General features: G+C 36.1%; 1 protein-coding gene across 1 annotated transcript in view; it reads right to left on the bottom strand.

Moving 5' to 3' along the window:
- The window catches only part of SP4 (Sp4 transcription factor), an 86,583-nt gene that overhangs the window by 31,837 nt on the left and 38,110 nt on the right, over positions 1-16,636 (bottom strand). The window contains exons 4-5 of the mRNA XM_028119327.2: positions 9,740-9,968; positions 2,180-2,379 (exon numbers count right to left, since the gene is read on the bottom strand). Coding sequence (XP_027975128.1) covers positions 2,180-2,379; positions 9,740-9,968 — 429 coding nt within the window. The remainder of the gene's footprint in view (positions 1-2,179; positions 2,380-9,739; positions 9,969-16,636) is intronic.

The raw sequence follows: 16,636 nt of genomic DNA, 5'->3' as shown, positions 1-16,636 counted from the left end.
CTTATAAAAATTAAAAAATGAAATCTTGCCATTTGGAATGATGTGGATGGAACTAGAGGGTATTATGCTAAGCAAAATAAGTCAATAAAGACAAGTATCATATGATCTCACTGATACGAGGAATTTGAGAAACAAGACAGAGATCATAGGGGAAGGGAGGGAAAAATGAAACCAGACGAAATCGGAGAGGGAGACAAACCATAAGAGACTCTTAATCTCAGGAAACAAACTGAGGGTTGCTGGAGTGGAGCGGGGTGGGAGGGATGGGGTGGCTGGGTGATGGACATTGGGGAGGATAGGTACTAATGGTGAGCGCTGTGGACTGTGTAAGACTGATGAACCACAGACCTGTACCCCTGAAACAAGTAATACATTATACGTTAATTAAAAAAAAAATTTTATCCAAATTATTAATCTATTCAACAATTAAATAGTGAAACCCAAATGTATATCAGACACATTCTAAGTAAAAGGTAGTTGTTCTATGCAAAACTTAGAAAAAGAGACAAAACTTACAAAAAAGAAAACTTTAAAGCCATTAGAAGAAAATGTTTTTAAAAAGTTTACGATCTTGAGGGGCACCTGAGGGCTCAGTCGGTTAAGCATCTGACTTCAGCTCAGGTCATGATCTTAGGGTCCCGGGATCTAGCCCCAAGTCGGGCTCCCTGCTCATGCTCTTGCCTGCACGCATTCTTTCTCTCTCTCTCTCTCTCAAATAAATAAAATCTTTAAAAAAAAAAAAAACAACTTTATGATCTTGGGATAAGAGAGGATTTCATTAAAAATAAGGAAAGCAAAGGACAAGAAAACATATCTAACTAAATAAAAATGTACAACTTCCATGTGGGAAAAAATAGCAAAAGGACTAGCAATATAGGGGGAAATTTCAACATGTAAATCAGTAAGAAAAAGGAAAACAACCCAAAAGAAAACTGAGCGAGGAAATAATGAACAGAAAAAAATATATAAATGACCAATAAACATGAAAAGATGTTTTAGCTCATGGATAACCAAGAAAACTGCTACTTTAAAAAATGAGAAACCATTTTAGATTTACAAAAACTTTTTTTTTTTAAGCAATGCGCATGTTTTTATTTGTTTTTTAAAGTAGTTTCCACACCCAACGTGGAGCTTGAACTCACCACCGTAAGAGTTCCATGCTCTACCGACTGAGTCAGCCGGGTGCCCCAGACAACAATTTTCAAAGGCTAACACTACTGAGTATTGGTGAACACACAGAAAATTGGAAACTCTCAGTCACTGCTAGTGAGGCAGAGGTGGTTAACAGCCATTTTAGAGATTCTTTAGCAGTTATCTAGCAAAACACATAAATTCTCTGTGATCCAATAATTCTACTTCACATACATGTTCACTGTATGTTCACATCAGCAAAGTTTGTGATAGCAAAAAGCCTAATCATAATAAGCAATAGAGGGAATGGATTAATACAGTATGGTAGAGTCAGGTAACAGCATACTATATAGCAGTAAAAAAGTACTACAAACATGCATATATTCATTTATATGTACACATATATGAGCTCAGATCTTAAAACATAATGATAAATGAAATTATACTATATCATTTATGTAAAATTTCATAACACATAAAATAATATTTTACACATATGTCTATGAACCATATATGTAAGAGTATTAAAAACAGTACTAAAAACTTACACTTTAAATTCATGGTAGCTATTTTCCTTGAGAGGACAAATAGAATGTCAACTTTGTATAATTTGCCTTATTAAAAAATAACACATAGATTAACAGCTGTCAGTTCTAGGGGAGAGGTATATATTTGTTATATTAATCTTATACTTTAGTCAATTTTCTAAATTGTAAAAAAACGCAAAAGCTAGTAAAGGTAACCAATAACATTATAATTCAACTCTCTTAACCTATTTAAATACTGACAAAAACGAATATATGTGAATTCAACCTGCTAATACAAGATAAGCAAATGGAAATGAATATATTTCATGTTACATAATTATGCTGATAAACCTTACAAAAAGTAGAATAAAATATATCTCAGAAATGTTGTAAAAAAATTCGATCTTAAACATCTTTCATAAAATCACTAAAGTGAATTGTAGCTAAACTATCTTACAATTTTCACTTAAACACTAAAAAATAAGTAAAATGTACAAGCCCTAAAAAATAAAACAACTAACCTGTATGGGTTCTTCTATGTCTCTGAAGCTCATCACTCCTTGTGAATCTTTTGCCACAAAACATCCAGTTGCATACAAAAGGTCTTTCTCCAGTATGCCAGCGAAGATGTGCTCGTAGGTGAGATGTTTTGCCATAAACTTTTCCACATCCTTCAATATGACAGATATGCTGTTTCTTTTTTCCTGGTTCATTACTGCCTCTAACAAAAACAAAAACCAAACGTTAATTACACTCCCAAACACCAAGCTTGTAATTATGGAAAAAAAATAAAAGGGAATCAAGGTTCCTAAATGATGCATTTCTGAATGGGTTTTTAAAATCATGATGCCACAACTGTAATTCAAAATCAGAAAATTTTCAATTAAAAAAAGTTATGTACTAAACTCAAAACTGCTATGAAAACATGTTTATCCCACAGAGTTCATGTTCTACCATGGACTTCATGTTCCTTCCCTAATAGGCTCTTCCCTTGGGGGGAAAAAAAATCTCTAAGCTTTTCAAGACACTTGAAAATTCTTCTCTAAAAACCCAAAGAATGGTAATCCCCATTTAAAAAAGTAAGGTTCAGAGTTTCACTTCCAGCAAGACAGCCTGAAGAGTTTCATGGGCCTAGTCCCCAGTGAAAATTATTAAAAAACAAACAAAACAAACAATGAATCATGGAACACTGCATCAAAAACTAATGATGTAATGTATGGTGATTAACATAACATAATAAGGAAAAACAATTAAAAAAATTTTTAAAATAAAAAACTAAACAAATACCATATACAATCTCTGGAAATGGTTCTATGAGCATACAGCACATAAATAAATAAATATTCAAGAAAATAAGAGTAAGAATAGTGAGGGTCTGTAGTAACTGAACCAAAACCCAACCCTCTCTGAGGGTCTGTCCCGTCACCTCCTCCGACATAGAAACACTCTAGATGGTGCAGCCAAGAGCAGGGTTCCCTTTTCTCACTTCTCAGTTGGAGGGTTATCTCCCCAGGAAGGGGCAAGATATCAGAACTTCTCATTCTACTACTCCCAGTTATCTGTTGCTAAGGCTAAGTTCCAGGCAAGTATGGCTGACAGATAGGGAACTCTGTTCTCCATCCAAACCCAACTCCTGAGACCTCGGCTCTGCCTTGGATAGGGCACAATGAGCATAGTGCAGTACAGATCATCCTTGACTCAGCTCATTTTTAGTGTATACAGTAGAACTGCCAAGTCAGCAGAGGCAAGGCAAGAAAACCCGAGGCTACTGCTGCTCACTTGCCAACACTCAGCTCCTAGAGCAGGGATGCTGCTCAGAGAGAAATGTGCCACTATCCCAACCCCAAGTTCAGGAGCCATGACAAAGAGATCTTGGCCAGGGAGAGAACACAGCATAAAACAGAACTCCAAATCTCTTCCCAAAGGAATTGAATTCATTTGCAAACAAAGTGTGAAAAAGTTTGAGCCTAAGGGCGCTCACAGCGGAGACTGCTGCAAAACACAAATGGGAGGAGACTAATAGATACATTGGAGAAATAGGCAAAACTATAGGCCGACTAGGCTGCCAGAAAGAAGGGAAAAAAGAGGCAGCTGGGAGTGGCCTTCCAGAGTCGGAATAAATCTCAAACACAGACCTGTTGATCTAGTCCTTAAGAAGAATCTGAATAGATCGGTCTGTAGAGTAATATATGTTACAGGGCACTGTTGAAAACAGTAGAACAATCAGCTGACAGTGGAGTTTAATAGCTGGGTGTGGTCAGGGACAGGACAGTCAAAGTCCCTCCCAAACCACTGTCATCCAGGGTCACTAAGCATACCCAATTCTGCATCCACTGAGGAGCAACATGCTTCATGGGGCGGGGAGGGGGGGCAGTAGGGGCATTCACCAAAATAACCCAGCCAGTCACTAAATAAGCAAGCAAACAATAACAATAAGCCAGGGGTGGGGAAAGGCAGGGGAGGCAGTACAAAGTTGCTACAATATATTAAACCATCCAGTTTCCAACCAAAAGTATGAGACATGCCAAAAGTAAAATAGGGGAGTATGACCCATACACTAAAAAAAAAGCAAGTAAAACTATGAGAGCAAACAGATTTAACAAGACTTCAAAGCAGCCATTAATAAATATATTTAAATAACTACAGGACACCATGATTGAAGCGAAGTATAATGACAGTATCACATCAAATGGAGAATATCAATGAAGAGTTACAAATGATTTAAAAAAAGGGGGGGAAATTGTGGAGATGAGAAGTACAAGTGAAATGAAAAATTTACTAGAGGGACTCAAAAGAAATAGCAAAATTCAACACAGATCCATAGAGATTGTGCAATCCAAAAACAGACAAGAAAAAGAACAAAGGAAAATGAACAGGGTGCCTCAGAAATGCAGGACACCAAAGTAATGAGTGAGGGGAACAGAGAGGAGAGGAGAGGAGAGGAGAGGGGGAAGAGAATGCAGCAGAAAAAATACTCAAAGAAATAATGGCTGAAAACTTTATTAAACTTACTGAAAAACATGGATCTACATATGCAGGAAGCTCAACAAACTCCAAGTAGTATAACTGCACAGATCCACAAATAGACACTTTATATGCTAAAAATCCTGAAACCCAAAGACAAAATCTTGAAAGCAGCAAGGGAAAAATAACTCCTCATTTACAAAGGAACTGCAGTAAAAGAAAGAACTGACTTCTCAGCAGAACAATGGAGGTCAAAAGGCAGGGTGAAAACGTGCAAAGTACTCATGAGAAAAAAACTGAAACAAGAAGACTCTATCCAGCAAAACTACCTTTAAAAAATGAACGTGAAATAAAGATATTCAAAGATAAACACAGAATTTGTTTTGAGCAGACCTACTTTGCAAGAAACTAGACTAAAGAAGTTCTTCAGGTTGCATTAACTGAACCCAGAAAGTAATTCAAATGTACACAAAGAAACAAAATAGCACCAGCAAGGGTAATTGTGTAATTATAGAGGACAGTGTAGTGTGTATTTCTTGTCTTACCAGATTTAAAAAGTAGTTTTATAAAACAATATGTGTAAAATGTATTGTCAAGCCCATAACATAAAAATGTATATATTTAATACATTTGCAGTAACAGCACAAAGCATTGGGAGATGGGAGCAAAGCTGTAGTGGGCTAAGAATATGATGCCAGAAAGGAACTCAAATATCAGGAACAAATAAAAAGAACTAGTGATAAAATTAACATAGCAAAAGTTATATATACTTGCTCATCTTCTCTCAACTTCTGGCCCCCCCCCCGCCCCCAATGTCAGAGTTCTTGGTCAGGCATGAAAACACTTTAAAACAAGTCCTTGGCAACCTCCAGATTATTCTTGGTGATCCTATATCCCTCTGGCCTCTCAACTTCTGTTAAAGATACAACATTATATAAAGTAGTAATTTATAACAATATATTGTTGGATCTGTAACACTTACAGACATAATATGTATTATAATAATATACATAATATTACACTATAATAACATCACAAAAAGAAGCAAAAGGGAATAGACTTATAAAGAAATAACTTTTCTATAATTCACTGGAATTAAGTTACTATTATTATGACAAGACATATATGGTAAGGTCAAGAGCAACTACTATGGAAATAACTCAAAATAATATAGTGAAAAAAATCATTAAAATTAAAATGCTACTTTACAAATTAAAGTGCTATATTATATTCACCTAACGCAAAAGAGGGCAGTAAAGGAGGAAGAGAGAAAAAGACATGAGACACAAAAAAAACAAAAAGCAAAATGGAAGACATAAATTCAACCATATCAATAACATCAAATGTAAATGGATTATACAATCCAATCAAAAAACACATTTTGTCAGACTGGATTTAAAAAAAAAAAAACCAACAGGAGCACCTGAGTGGCTCAGTCAGTTAAGTGCCCATCTGACTCTTGGTTTTGGCTCAGGTCATGATCTCATGGATCATTGGATCAAGCCCACATCGAGCTCCACACTCAGCAGGGAGTCTGCTTGAAGGTTCTCTCCTTCTGCCCCTCCCCCCACTCTCATCCTCATTCTCTCTAATAAATCAATCAAAAAAAAAAAAAAAAAACCAAAACTAAGATCCAATTCAAAGACAAAAAGATACAGTGAGATTAAAGTAAATCAATTAGGCAGAAAAGCAACAAGGAGACAGAAGACTTGATAAACTTGACCTAACAGACATCCATAAAACACTCCACCAAACAGTAGCAAAATACACATTCTTTTCAAGTGCACATAAAATGTTCTTCCAAGATAAATCATACACCAGGCCATGAAACAAACCTCAACAAAAGACAGAAATAATGGCACAGTATGTTTTCTGACCACAGTGTCATGAGAGTAGAAACCAGTTATAGGAGGAAACTGGAAAATTTACAGATATCTAGAAATTAAATACACTCCTAAATAACCAGTGGGTCATAAAAGAATCCAAAGGGAAAGCAGGAAATACTCTGAGAAGAATGAAGATACATCATATCAAAATTCATGGGATACATGTAAAGGCAATACCTAGAGAGAAATTTTTAGCTGTAAATGCCTACATTAAAAAAGATCTTAAATCAATAACCTTCCATCGTAAGACAATGGAAAAAGCAAATTAAATCTAAAATAAAGCAAGCGGAAGGAAATAAAGAATAGAGCAGGAACTAATGAAATTGAGAATACAGAAACAACAGAGAAAAATCAATGAAACCAAAAGCTGATGTGACTTGATTTTTGAAAAGGTCACCAAATTGAACAAGGCTTTATTTAGGTAGACTGACCAAGAAAAAAAGAGAAGACACACATTACTAGAATCTGAAATGAAAGAAGACTCATTACCAACCTTACAGAAATAAAAAGAATTATAAAAGAATACCAAGAATAATTGTATGCCAATTACTTAAATAACTTAGATGAGACGGATAAATTCCCCAAAAGACACAAAGTACCAAAACTGACTCAAGAATAATCAATCAATCAATCAGAAAAAACCCTTACCAGTAAAGAGATTAAATTAGTAGTCAAAAAAATACCCGTAAGAGAAGCCCAGGACCTAGACAATTTCATTGGTGAATTCCACAAAACATTTAAAGAATTATTACCAGTTCTTCACAAACTTTTTCAAAAAATAAAACTGGAGGGAACACTTCCCAACTCATTCTATGAGGCCCATATTACCCTTACCAAAAGCAGACAAAGACATTATAAGAAAACTACAGACCAATTATCTCTCATGAACACAGATGCAAAAATCCTTAAGAAAATACTAGCAAACTGAATATAGCAATACATAAAGAATTATGTACCACGACTAAGTTGGATTTATTCCACAAATGCAAAAGTACTTTAACATCCGACAATCAATTAATATAACACACCATACTGACAGAATGAAACACAGAAACTATGTGATCATCTCAACAGATGCAGAAAAGCATCTGACAAAATCCAACAACCTTTCATGACAAAAACACAATGAAGTAGGAATGGAAGGGAGCTTTCTTCATCAAGGGCATATATGAAAAGCTCAGAGCTAATATCATACTTAATGGTGAAAGACTGGACCCTTTTCCCCTAGGATCAGGAACAAAACAAGGATGTTTGCCACTTCTATTCAACGTTATACTATAGGTCTGGACAGAATAATTAGGTAAGAAAAAGAAATAAAAATCATCCAGAGTGGAGAGGATGAAGTGAAACTATCTCTATTTGCAGATGACATGATCTTACATATAGAAAAATCCTACTGAATCCACTTAAAAACCATTAGAACTGATAAAAAGATTTCAGTAGGTTATGGGATACAAGATCAATAAACAAAAATTAACTGTATTTCTATACACTTGCAATGAACAATAAAGAAAAAGGTTCCATTTACAATAGCCTCAAAAATAATAAAATAGGAATAAATTTAACAAAACAAGTATAAAACTTATAATCTGAAAACTACAAAATAGTGTCAAAGGAAATCAGAGATCTAAATAAATAGAAAAACACATATGTAAAAGGATCAGAAGACAATAGTGTTGAGTTGGCAATATTCCTCAAACGGATCTGGAGATTCCATACCACCCCCCCATCAGAATCCCATCTGCCTTCTTGGTAGAAAGTGACAAGCTGATTCTAAAATTCACATGGAATTACAAGTGTCTCTGTCACTATCAAGAAAGTAAAAAGACAACTCTCTGAATGGGAGAAAATATTAGCAAATCATGTAACTGATAAGGGACTTGTATCTAGAATATATAAGGAGCTATTACAATTTAATTAAAAAAATCTAATTTAAAATGGGCAAAAAAATCTTTTTTTTTTAAGATTCATTCATTCTAGTGAGAAAGAGAGAGCACCCAAGCAGGGGGAGGGGGAGAGGAAGCGAAATCCTCAGGCAGACTCCCCACTGAGCGTGGAGCTCCACACGGGGCTCAATCCCAGGACCCTGAGATCATGACCTGAGCTGAAACAAGAGTTGGATGCTCAACCAACTGAACCATCCAGGCATCCCTCTTTTTTTTTTAAAGATAAAATGAGCAAAAGATCTTAACAGACATTTCTCCAAAGAAGATATACAAATGGCCAATAAGCACACGAAAACATACTTGACTAATGAAGTCATCAGGAAAATGCAAATTAAAACCATACTGAGATACCACTTCACATACACACCAGGAAAGCTGTAATCAAAAAGCCAAATTATAACAAGCGTTGGCAACCACTGGAACCCTCATACACTGCTGGTGGGAATGCAAAACAGTACAGCTACTTTGGAAAATAGTCTGGCAGTTCCTCAAATGGTTAGACCTAGAGTTACTATACGGACCATTAATTCCATTCTTAGGTATACACCCAAGAGAAATGGAAAACCTATGTCCACACCAAAATTTGTATAAAGAAGTTTAAAGCCAACAGATGGGAAAATTCCAAGTGTCCATCAACTGATAAATGGATAAGTAAAATACTGTGTATCTATACAATGGAATGCTATTTGTTCATTTAAAAGAATGAAGTACCAATACCTAATACATGCTATAATATGGATAAACCTCAAAAATACTATGCTACGTAAAGGAAACCAGTCATGAAAAAAATCACATATGATTCCATTTATATGCATGTCCAGAATGGCAAATGCATAATGAAAGCAATTTGTTTAATGGTTGCCTAGAGCTGGGAGGATTGGGGGTGAGGGGGTGATGGCTAAGAATATAGGAGTTTCTTTTCGAGGTGATGAAAATGTTCTAAAATTGTGATGATAAATGCACAGCTATGTGAACATACTAAAAACCAATGAAATGTAGACTGAGGGAATTGTATGGTATGTGAATTTTATATCAATAAAATTAAAATTTTTACATAATAAATGAAACAAGAAAACCATTAAAAAAAAGTATAAGGTACGTGGTAGAAGACCACTAAAACTCCATTCCTAGACTAGTTCAATTTAATCCCTGTCAAAACAACACTGTATCTCAATTTTGCGCTACAAAGCTAGTGACATTCTAGTGATCAAAGTACCCAGCCAATGGCTTGGTTTTAACTATTTTATGCCTTCCAGAGAGATAAAGTTGGTAACAGAGCATTTACCTTCCTTCTCCTTCCCTACAATTAGGACAGGAACAGGCAACTCTTCGAAGCCTCTTGCCAGGCTGCACCTCTTGATCAGAAGCTTGCTGGCCTTGCTGCAAATGCACTTGTGTGAGTTGGTCAGGACTAACAGCACCTATCGTTGCGTTAGCAATTCCTCCAACTGCTACAGTTACAGGAGCTATCGTGGCTTGTTGGACCTTTACTCCATCTTGTCCTTGCTGCTGACCTAAAAATTGGGGGGGGGGGAGGGGGAAAGAGTATTATAATGTTTTCTATTTCTAAAGAAAGGATTAAAAAAAATTCCATGTGGACATTTTAAAGCTAACATATTTGTTCTAACAGTTAATCTGTGTAAAATATAATAGCAAAGGGGTTAATGATTTTTACTATGCAAATCCTCCTAAAATATAATATTCTCATTTAAGTAGCTCAGGCTGCCTCTATATCGGGTTGGTGGGACTATACATAAATCATTTAACCCTCTGGTGGCTTCAGTTTCTCCATCTGTAAAATGAAGATAGTAATACTTGCCACCTACCTACCTCACCAAAGTGCTGTGAGGATTCATGAGATATTATTTGAAAAGCACTCTGAGATCCTCAGATGAAAGATGTTGTATCCATTTCCACAGTAAGCAACATACCTCATTCACTCCAAGAATATATAGGAATGAAAAGTAACTAAAATGATTAAGTTTTATAGATATTTCTCATTCCTCCATACTTTAAAATTAAGCAAACATCTTTTTGAGGAATCTTTTATAATGCACAGTGAGTTAAGTAGTTTTTTAAAATGTAAAACCATCCATGATTATTACATACTATCACTATAATCATAAAACAGACATTTAGGGTATTACTACTTCATTCACTCATGTTAGGTAGCTTAGACTTACTTTACTTTTCAGGTTAGTACGAATACCAACTTGGCATCTTCACTTAAAGAAAACTATGATAAATAATACATAATATGACCAAAAGACCCCATCTACTTTATCTATGGTTTAAATTGATCCTGAAGTGCAAGTGAGTATGCTATAATGATCCTTTCTTTCAACATGGTTCTCTACATCAGGTATAGAACAGCAGAAAACACCAATTTATAAAGTAATGCTCTCACCTCTGAGAGTTGATGTAAGAATTAAGCAAGTTAATTTTTATAAACCCCTTACCACAGTGCCTGGTACAGAATTGTTCATTTGTTAGCTATTATTGCTGAGTCTCCACTGAGTTAGGTGGCAACACAAGAATAAAATATGGTAGCAGAAATAAACATGTGAGTACTGGGTGTAAAATAAAAGGGCTTATTTTAAAGCTGCAAATGTAGTACTTTAAACATGGAGAGCAACCAAGAAAAGAATAAAAATTAACGAGTGAGCAAAGAGTATACCCATTTTCTAAACAGAACTAAACTTCTGATTGTCTCAGCCAAAGTCAATCTCATTCACCTCTGTATTGAAAACACTCTGAAACCTTTGGAATAGCACCAATAACTATAATACAAATAAAAAATGTCTTTTGCACTGTTTTAATAAGGATACATATTTTAGTTTTTCTACTAAAATTTAAATTTCTGATCATCTTTGAATTAACATACTGTGATAGGTAAAGCAATGCAAGTAAAGTCAGATGTGAATTCATGTGCCATTCGATGACCATGCACTTGAGTATCCTCAAGTTTCCTCACCTCTTAATAATGATGACCTCCCTAAAATTCCTGTCTCCTACTTCAGAGAGTTCTTTATGAAGATCAAGGTGATTTCCTAAAGGGTAAAGACTCTGTAAACTGTGAAACAATACACCATGTAGAGTGTAACTCTTATACCCCTATGTATCTTCTGAATACTTAATTTTTCCAGCTGTTGTTCATACAATACTAGGTCATTCCTTTCAGGCTGCAAAGGTATTTAAGATGTCCTTCATTATGTGAAAGAAGTGCTACGAATCCCCAATCAATGGCTCATCATTCTCAGATCCCTTGACCATTTCCTTGATAGACTCCTCAACCCTTCACACTATGAACATTTATTTGTTCAATGCCTAAACAACTTGGCAAGTTATTCCAATGAATAATACCAAGCCAATCATATTTGAATTTATATATTTAAGCCTGACAACTCTCTTGACTTCTTCACCTAGACAGTTCAACATAGCTCAGTATTACTTTTCTTTCATTTCCACTGCTACCAGTCAAGTATAAATCACCAAATTCTATTTAAAAAAAATTTTTTTTAAGGTTTTATTTATTTGGCAGAGAGATAGAGAGCACAACTAGAGAGAGAGCACAAATAGGCAAAGTGGCAGGCTGAGGGAGAGGGAGAAGCAGGCTCTCAGCTGAGCAGGGAGCCCGACGTGGGGCTTGATCCCAGGACCCTGGGATCATAACCTGAGCCGAAGGCAGCCGCTTAACCCACTGAGCCACCCAGGTGCTCCTAAATCACCAAATTCTTTATCAAGGCTTCCAGGCCCTCCTGCTCCAGTTTAACCCTACACCCTCAAACCTCATCACGTATTATCAGTCTCTCCCCTGTTCACTCTGCTCCTGACACATTGGCCTTTTCCCCTAGCCCTCAAACAAATCAAGCTCATTCCTTTCTTAGGGCCTCTGCACATCCTCTCCAGTCTGGGTAGGAATGCCTTGGCACCCAAATCTTTGCACAGTTGATTCCTTAGTAATATTCTAAGTTCAAAACTCTCCTCTTTAGAAATACCACTCCTGATCACATCATCTAAAATGGTACCCTTTAGTCCATTTCTGTATCATCACCAAGTTTTTGTCTTACTTGGATTAAATTATCTTGTCCTTTTTAACTTTTTTGTCTTTGCCTCACTTCTGAATGTTAAGTTCCATGAGAACAGGGATCTTGCCTGTCATGTTCACTGCTGTCTCCAGCATGTGGAACACTACTCAACACCCAGAAGCCACTCAATAACATAAGCTTAATAAAGGAATGTTTAAAAATTAATTCATCTTCAAAACTTACTCCTATTAATGATTCTGTTTTGGTAAATGCTAAATACTACTTTCCCTATTAACTACAATCGAAACATTAAAACATCATCTTTTAGGCTAAAGTTCTCCTTTACCCATTAATTACATCCATATGATAGCCAGGTTAAAATGTACATAAAAGCATAATGCTCCTGCATTCACCTTACCTTTCTGTTGCCAGAACCATCACCCTGGTCCAGGTCCTTATTATTTCATGCCTCTAACAGCCTACATGGGACCCACACCTCCTATCTCATCCTTCAAACTGTTGCCAGAAAATTTTTAAATGCTGTTCTGATCATATCACTTCCCTGCTCACTAACTTTCAATCATTCCCCATCAGACAAAGTCTAGCATTCAAAGGACTCCACCACAAAGACCTAACTCCTGGCTCTCAGACTTCCTCCTTATGGCCAAATCCAATCTGTATTTTCTCACTGCTGCATGTGACACAATCAACCATTCTGTTCTTCCTAAAACTTGACTGAATGAGCTGTAATTCCTTACATTCTGAGAAACCCCTTACTCGCTATTAGCCATTATCAGCATTTAAATCTAAGCTTGTATCACATTTTTAGTTTTTTGAAAGATTTTATTTTTAAGTCATCTCTACACCCAAGATGGAACTCAAACTCACAACCTCGAGAACAAGAGTCACATGCCCCACTGACTGAGCCTGCCAGGCGCCCCTGTGTCATATTTTAAAAGATTTATCCACACTGGTTGCCTTTAGTCCACATTTCCCTTTCCTCAAACTACTAAAATTGTATGTCCAACCCATTACTCTACTAAAATCATGACAGAATTATCAATTCGTCTAGGAATGAGACCAGTTATCCCACTCTCCTAAACTAGTTCCTTCTCATTGCCCAAACTGAAAACTTGAAGCCATTCTTAACTCTCCTCCATCTCCTTCTACCCCTACAATAGCAGCTATCATTTTATACTTAGCTACTGGATGTCTTACATCTGTTATTTTACCTATTCCTCACATCCCTATGGACTGAGTACTGCCGTCCCTATTTTAAGTTAAGAAAACTAAAGTTCTGGGGGAGCCTGGGTGGTTCGGTCAGTTGGGCGTCTGCCTTCGGCTCAGGTTGTGATCCTGGAGTCCTGGGATCAATCCCAACGTTGGGCTCCCTGCTCAGTAGGGAGCCTGCTTCTCCCTCTCCCTCTGCCCATTCCCCTGTTTGCGCTCTCTCTCGCTCACTCTCTCAAATAAAAACTTAAAAAAAAAAAAAAGGAAACTAAAGTTCTGAGAGGTACATAAAACACCCAAGGTCACAAAATAGCTAAGTGACAGAACTGGGATTTGAATCCAGGTCTAGCTAACTCCAAAAGCTATTCTCTTTCCACTGCATGTATTACTTATATTGATCAGTAGTCTTTGTTGAGTATATCTCTTCAAAGTATCTCAAGTTTGTCCATTTTCTCCATCCTTATTGCCTATACATTAGCACAGGTCCTTTTCACCATTATGCCAATTCTGCCCTTTCCAATCTCATAATGCAGATACAAATCTGGTTCTCCAAAAGTCAATGAGTCTTCAAAGCATTCACAGTAAAGTCAACATTTCTTGGCACAGGATGTAAAAAGCTCTTCATAATCTAGCTTTTGCTTACTTTATTATAGCTTCATCTCAGTAATCCTCCTCCATCCCCACTCTCAACACCAGCTACATTGAACTCCTACTTCCTCTAATGTTCCATGCTTGATTGTCTCTGGGCCTTTGACTAATGTAGCCAGTATCCAACATATTTTCCCATTCCAAATCTCCATCTCTGTTGGTCTGACAAAAGCCAATTCATCTTACAGAACTCAGTTCATGTGTCATTCCCTTTGGGGAGTCTTCCTGAAAGGTGTCTTTCTGAATCTAGGTCAGAAAACTCTTCTTTCTTTTCCCATAGATATCTTGTGCATAATTTTATTATATCAACAGACAAACTATATAGTGAACGCATACTGTAAATGCTTGTTTTGTCTTTCCAAAAGATCATATACTCTTGTCTCTGAGGAGCTAAATACACCTCCCTTTTTTCCATTCCTAAAAATGGATTGCCTGAGTATGTTAAGACTTAAGAAGAGATGATTGGCCCATGTGGTAGTGGATGCTGTCACTGTGTCGAGTTGAAATTATGAGTACAAAAATTTCTCAAGTGTCATTTATAGGGTAAGTTGGGTATAGGATGACTTATAAACCAGACAATGAAATTTGCATCAATGAGACCACTACTTTACTTATAATTCAATCTGGAAAGTTAGGACTATAATAAAAAAAATAAGCACAGGAAAAAGCTCTTATGTAGGAAAAATAGTTGGTTTGTTGCAATGACTTTGTGTTCAATTTGTCAAGGAAAAGTTAATAATAAAGATGCCCAAAAATATAAGAAGCTGTGCTAATGATATTGCTGGTGAAAATGGGAAAGACAAGTAATTATAGAAACTACACATTTATAGTTATTAAAATGTCTGAAGGAAAAAGTTATTAATGCTCTTTTAAAATTCTAGTCTCTAACCTCTGTGTTATCACTTAAATTGTTTTATAACATAATCTTACAAATAACTCAAGATTTCTTGGTCCTGTAACTATGCATCATGATGGAATATAGAATGACCCTTCTTTTCTTTTCCTTACATGCTGTCAGAGGTAAAAAACATTTCAAGGCTGCCTGGAACAACCAAGCCATCTTTCCTATTTCTTTCCTTTTTTGTTCTGCTCCCAATTTTCAAATACAAAAACTGGGCCAAGGGTAATGGGGGCCAGATGCTTGGTAGGTGACGTGATATTAGATCGCTAGATACTCAAGAACATCTAGAATGGGTATTTAGGAGAAACTGTTTCTTGCACATTTTCCTTTAGCAACAGCTGGAGTGGTCTTTTGTCTCAAAATGGTACTAAAAGACTTGACTTTAAACTTAGAGGAAGAAAGGAAAAAGGAGATTTAACGAGTAAAGAAAAACAGCTTGTTCCATATAGACTAACCTAGTTCTCTGAATTTTGAGACGGGGGCCTACACCTAAGCCAGTAATGTATTACTCTGACTTGAGTTTCAGTATATTTAGATCCCTAAGAGACCTTAGGGATTGAATTAGAATCTCAGTATTCCTGGTTTCTCTTATCAGATACCCTCTCATTCCATCACAGTATTAATCACAAATTATTCCTCACAAAAGCTGCTCAGGACATAGGGCCTCTGTGTGGTTTTCTGTCCTTTGGCTAGCAAAGTTCCTGGCACACTGGGAGTACTCAGTTTCTTAAATAAAGTGGATGGCAATCTAAAATCCATATAAACACAGCAAGCTTTCTTATTAAAGTAGGCCAACATCAGGTCACAAGGCTACTAGATGATACCAAGCTTGCAAAAGACCTGTAACATGGGTGGCAAGTCAGTAAGAAACAGAGTAAGTGTACATTTACCACAATCATCTCCTGCTTCATTGATACAGAATTCAGATCATTCAGGAGTACATCCCAAAGTATAAGTCACAACTGCCACTGAAACTACTGTTTCTTTTCTCTCACATATATGTTTTACCGTATGACAGGTGTTACCCACATTCAGCAAAACCTTTTTTTGAAGAGTATGAGTATACTTTAAAAAAATAATTATAACCAATCTTGACATTTAATGAAATGGGCTAAGATTTCTTCCTTTGCACATTATTTTGAAGAGGGTAAATACAGTTTTGTATTACAGATATATACACTTTTAAGTTTTTTCTTCTGATTTTAACAATGCATACTCACCACAGAAAAATATTAAGAAAATAAAATCATCCATATATTCATTATTCACAGATTACTATTACCATTTTGATGTATCTGCTTCTAATCTATTCTGCATTTTGATAATGATGCAACCCTACTACATAAAAATTCTGTTGTATTGTTCTTTTTTACTT

This window comes from Eumetopias jubatus, unplaced genomic scaffold (genome assembly GCF_037043125.1).
Source record: "Eumetopias jubatus isolate StellerSeaLion01/CBP00866 unplaced genomic scaffold, mEumJub1_p1.0 scaffold_14, whole genome shotgun sequence".
In the NCBI taxonomy this organism is placed as follows: domain Eukaryota; kingdom Metazoa; phylum Chordata; class Mammalia; order Carnivora; family Otariidae; genus Eumetopias; species Eumetopias jubatus.
Note: the sequence above shows the minus strand (reverse complement) of the source record. Positions and strands in the feature narration are given on the sequence as shown.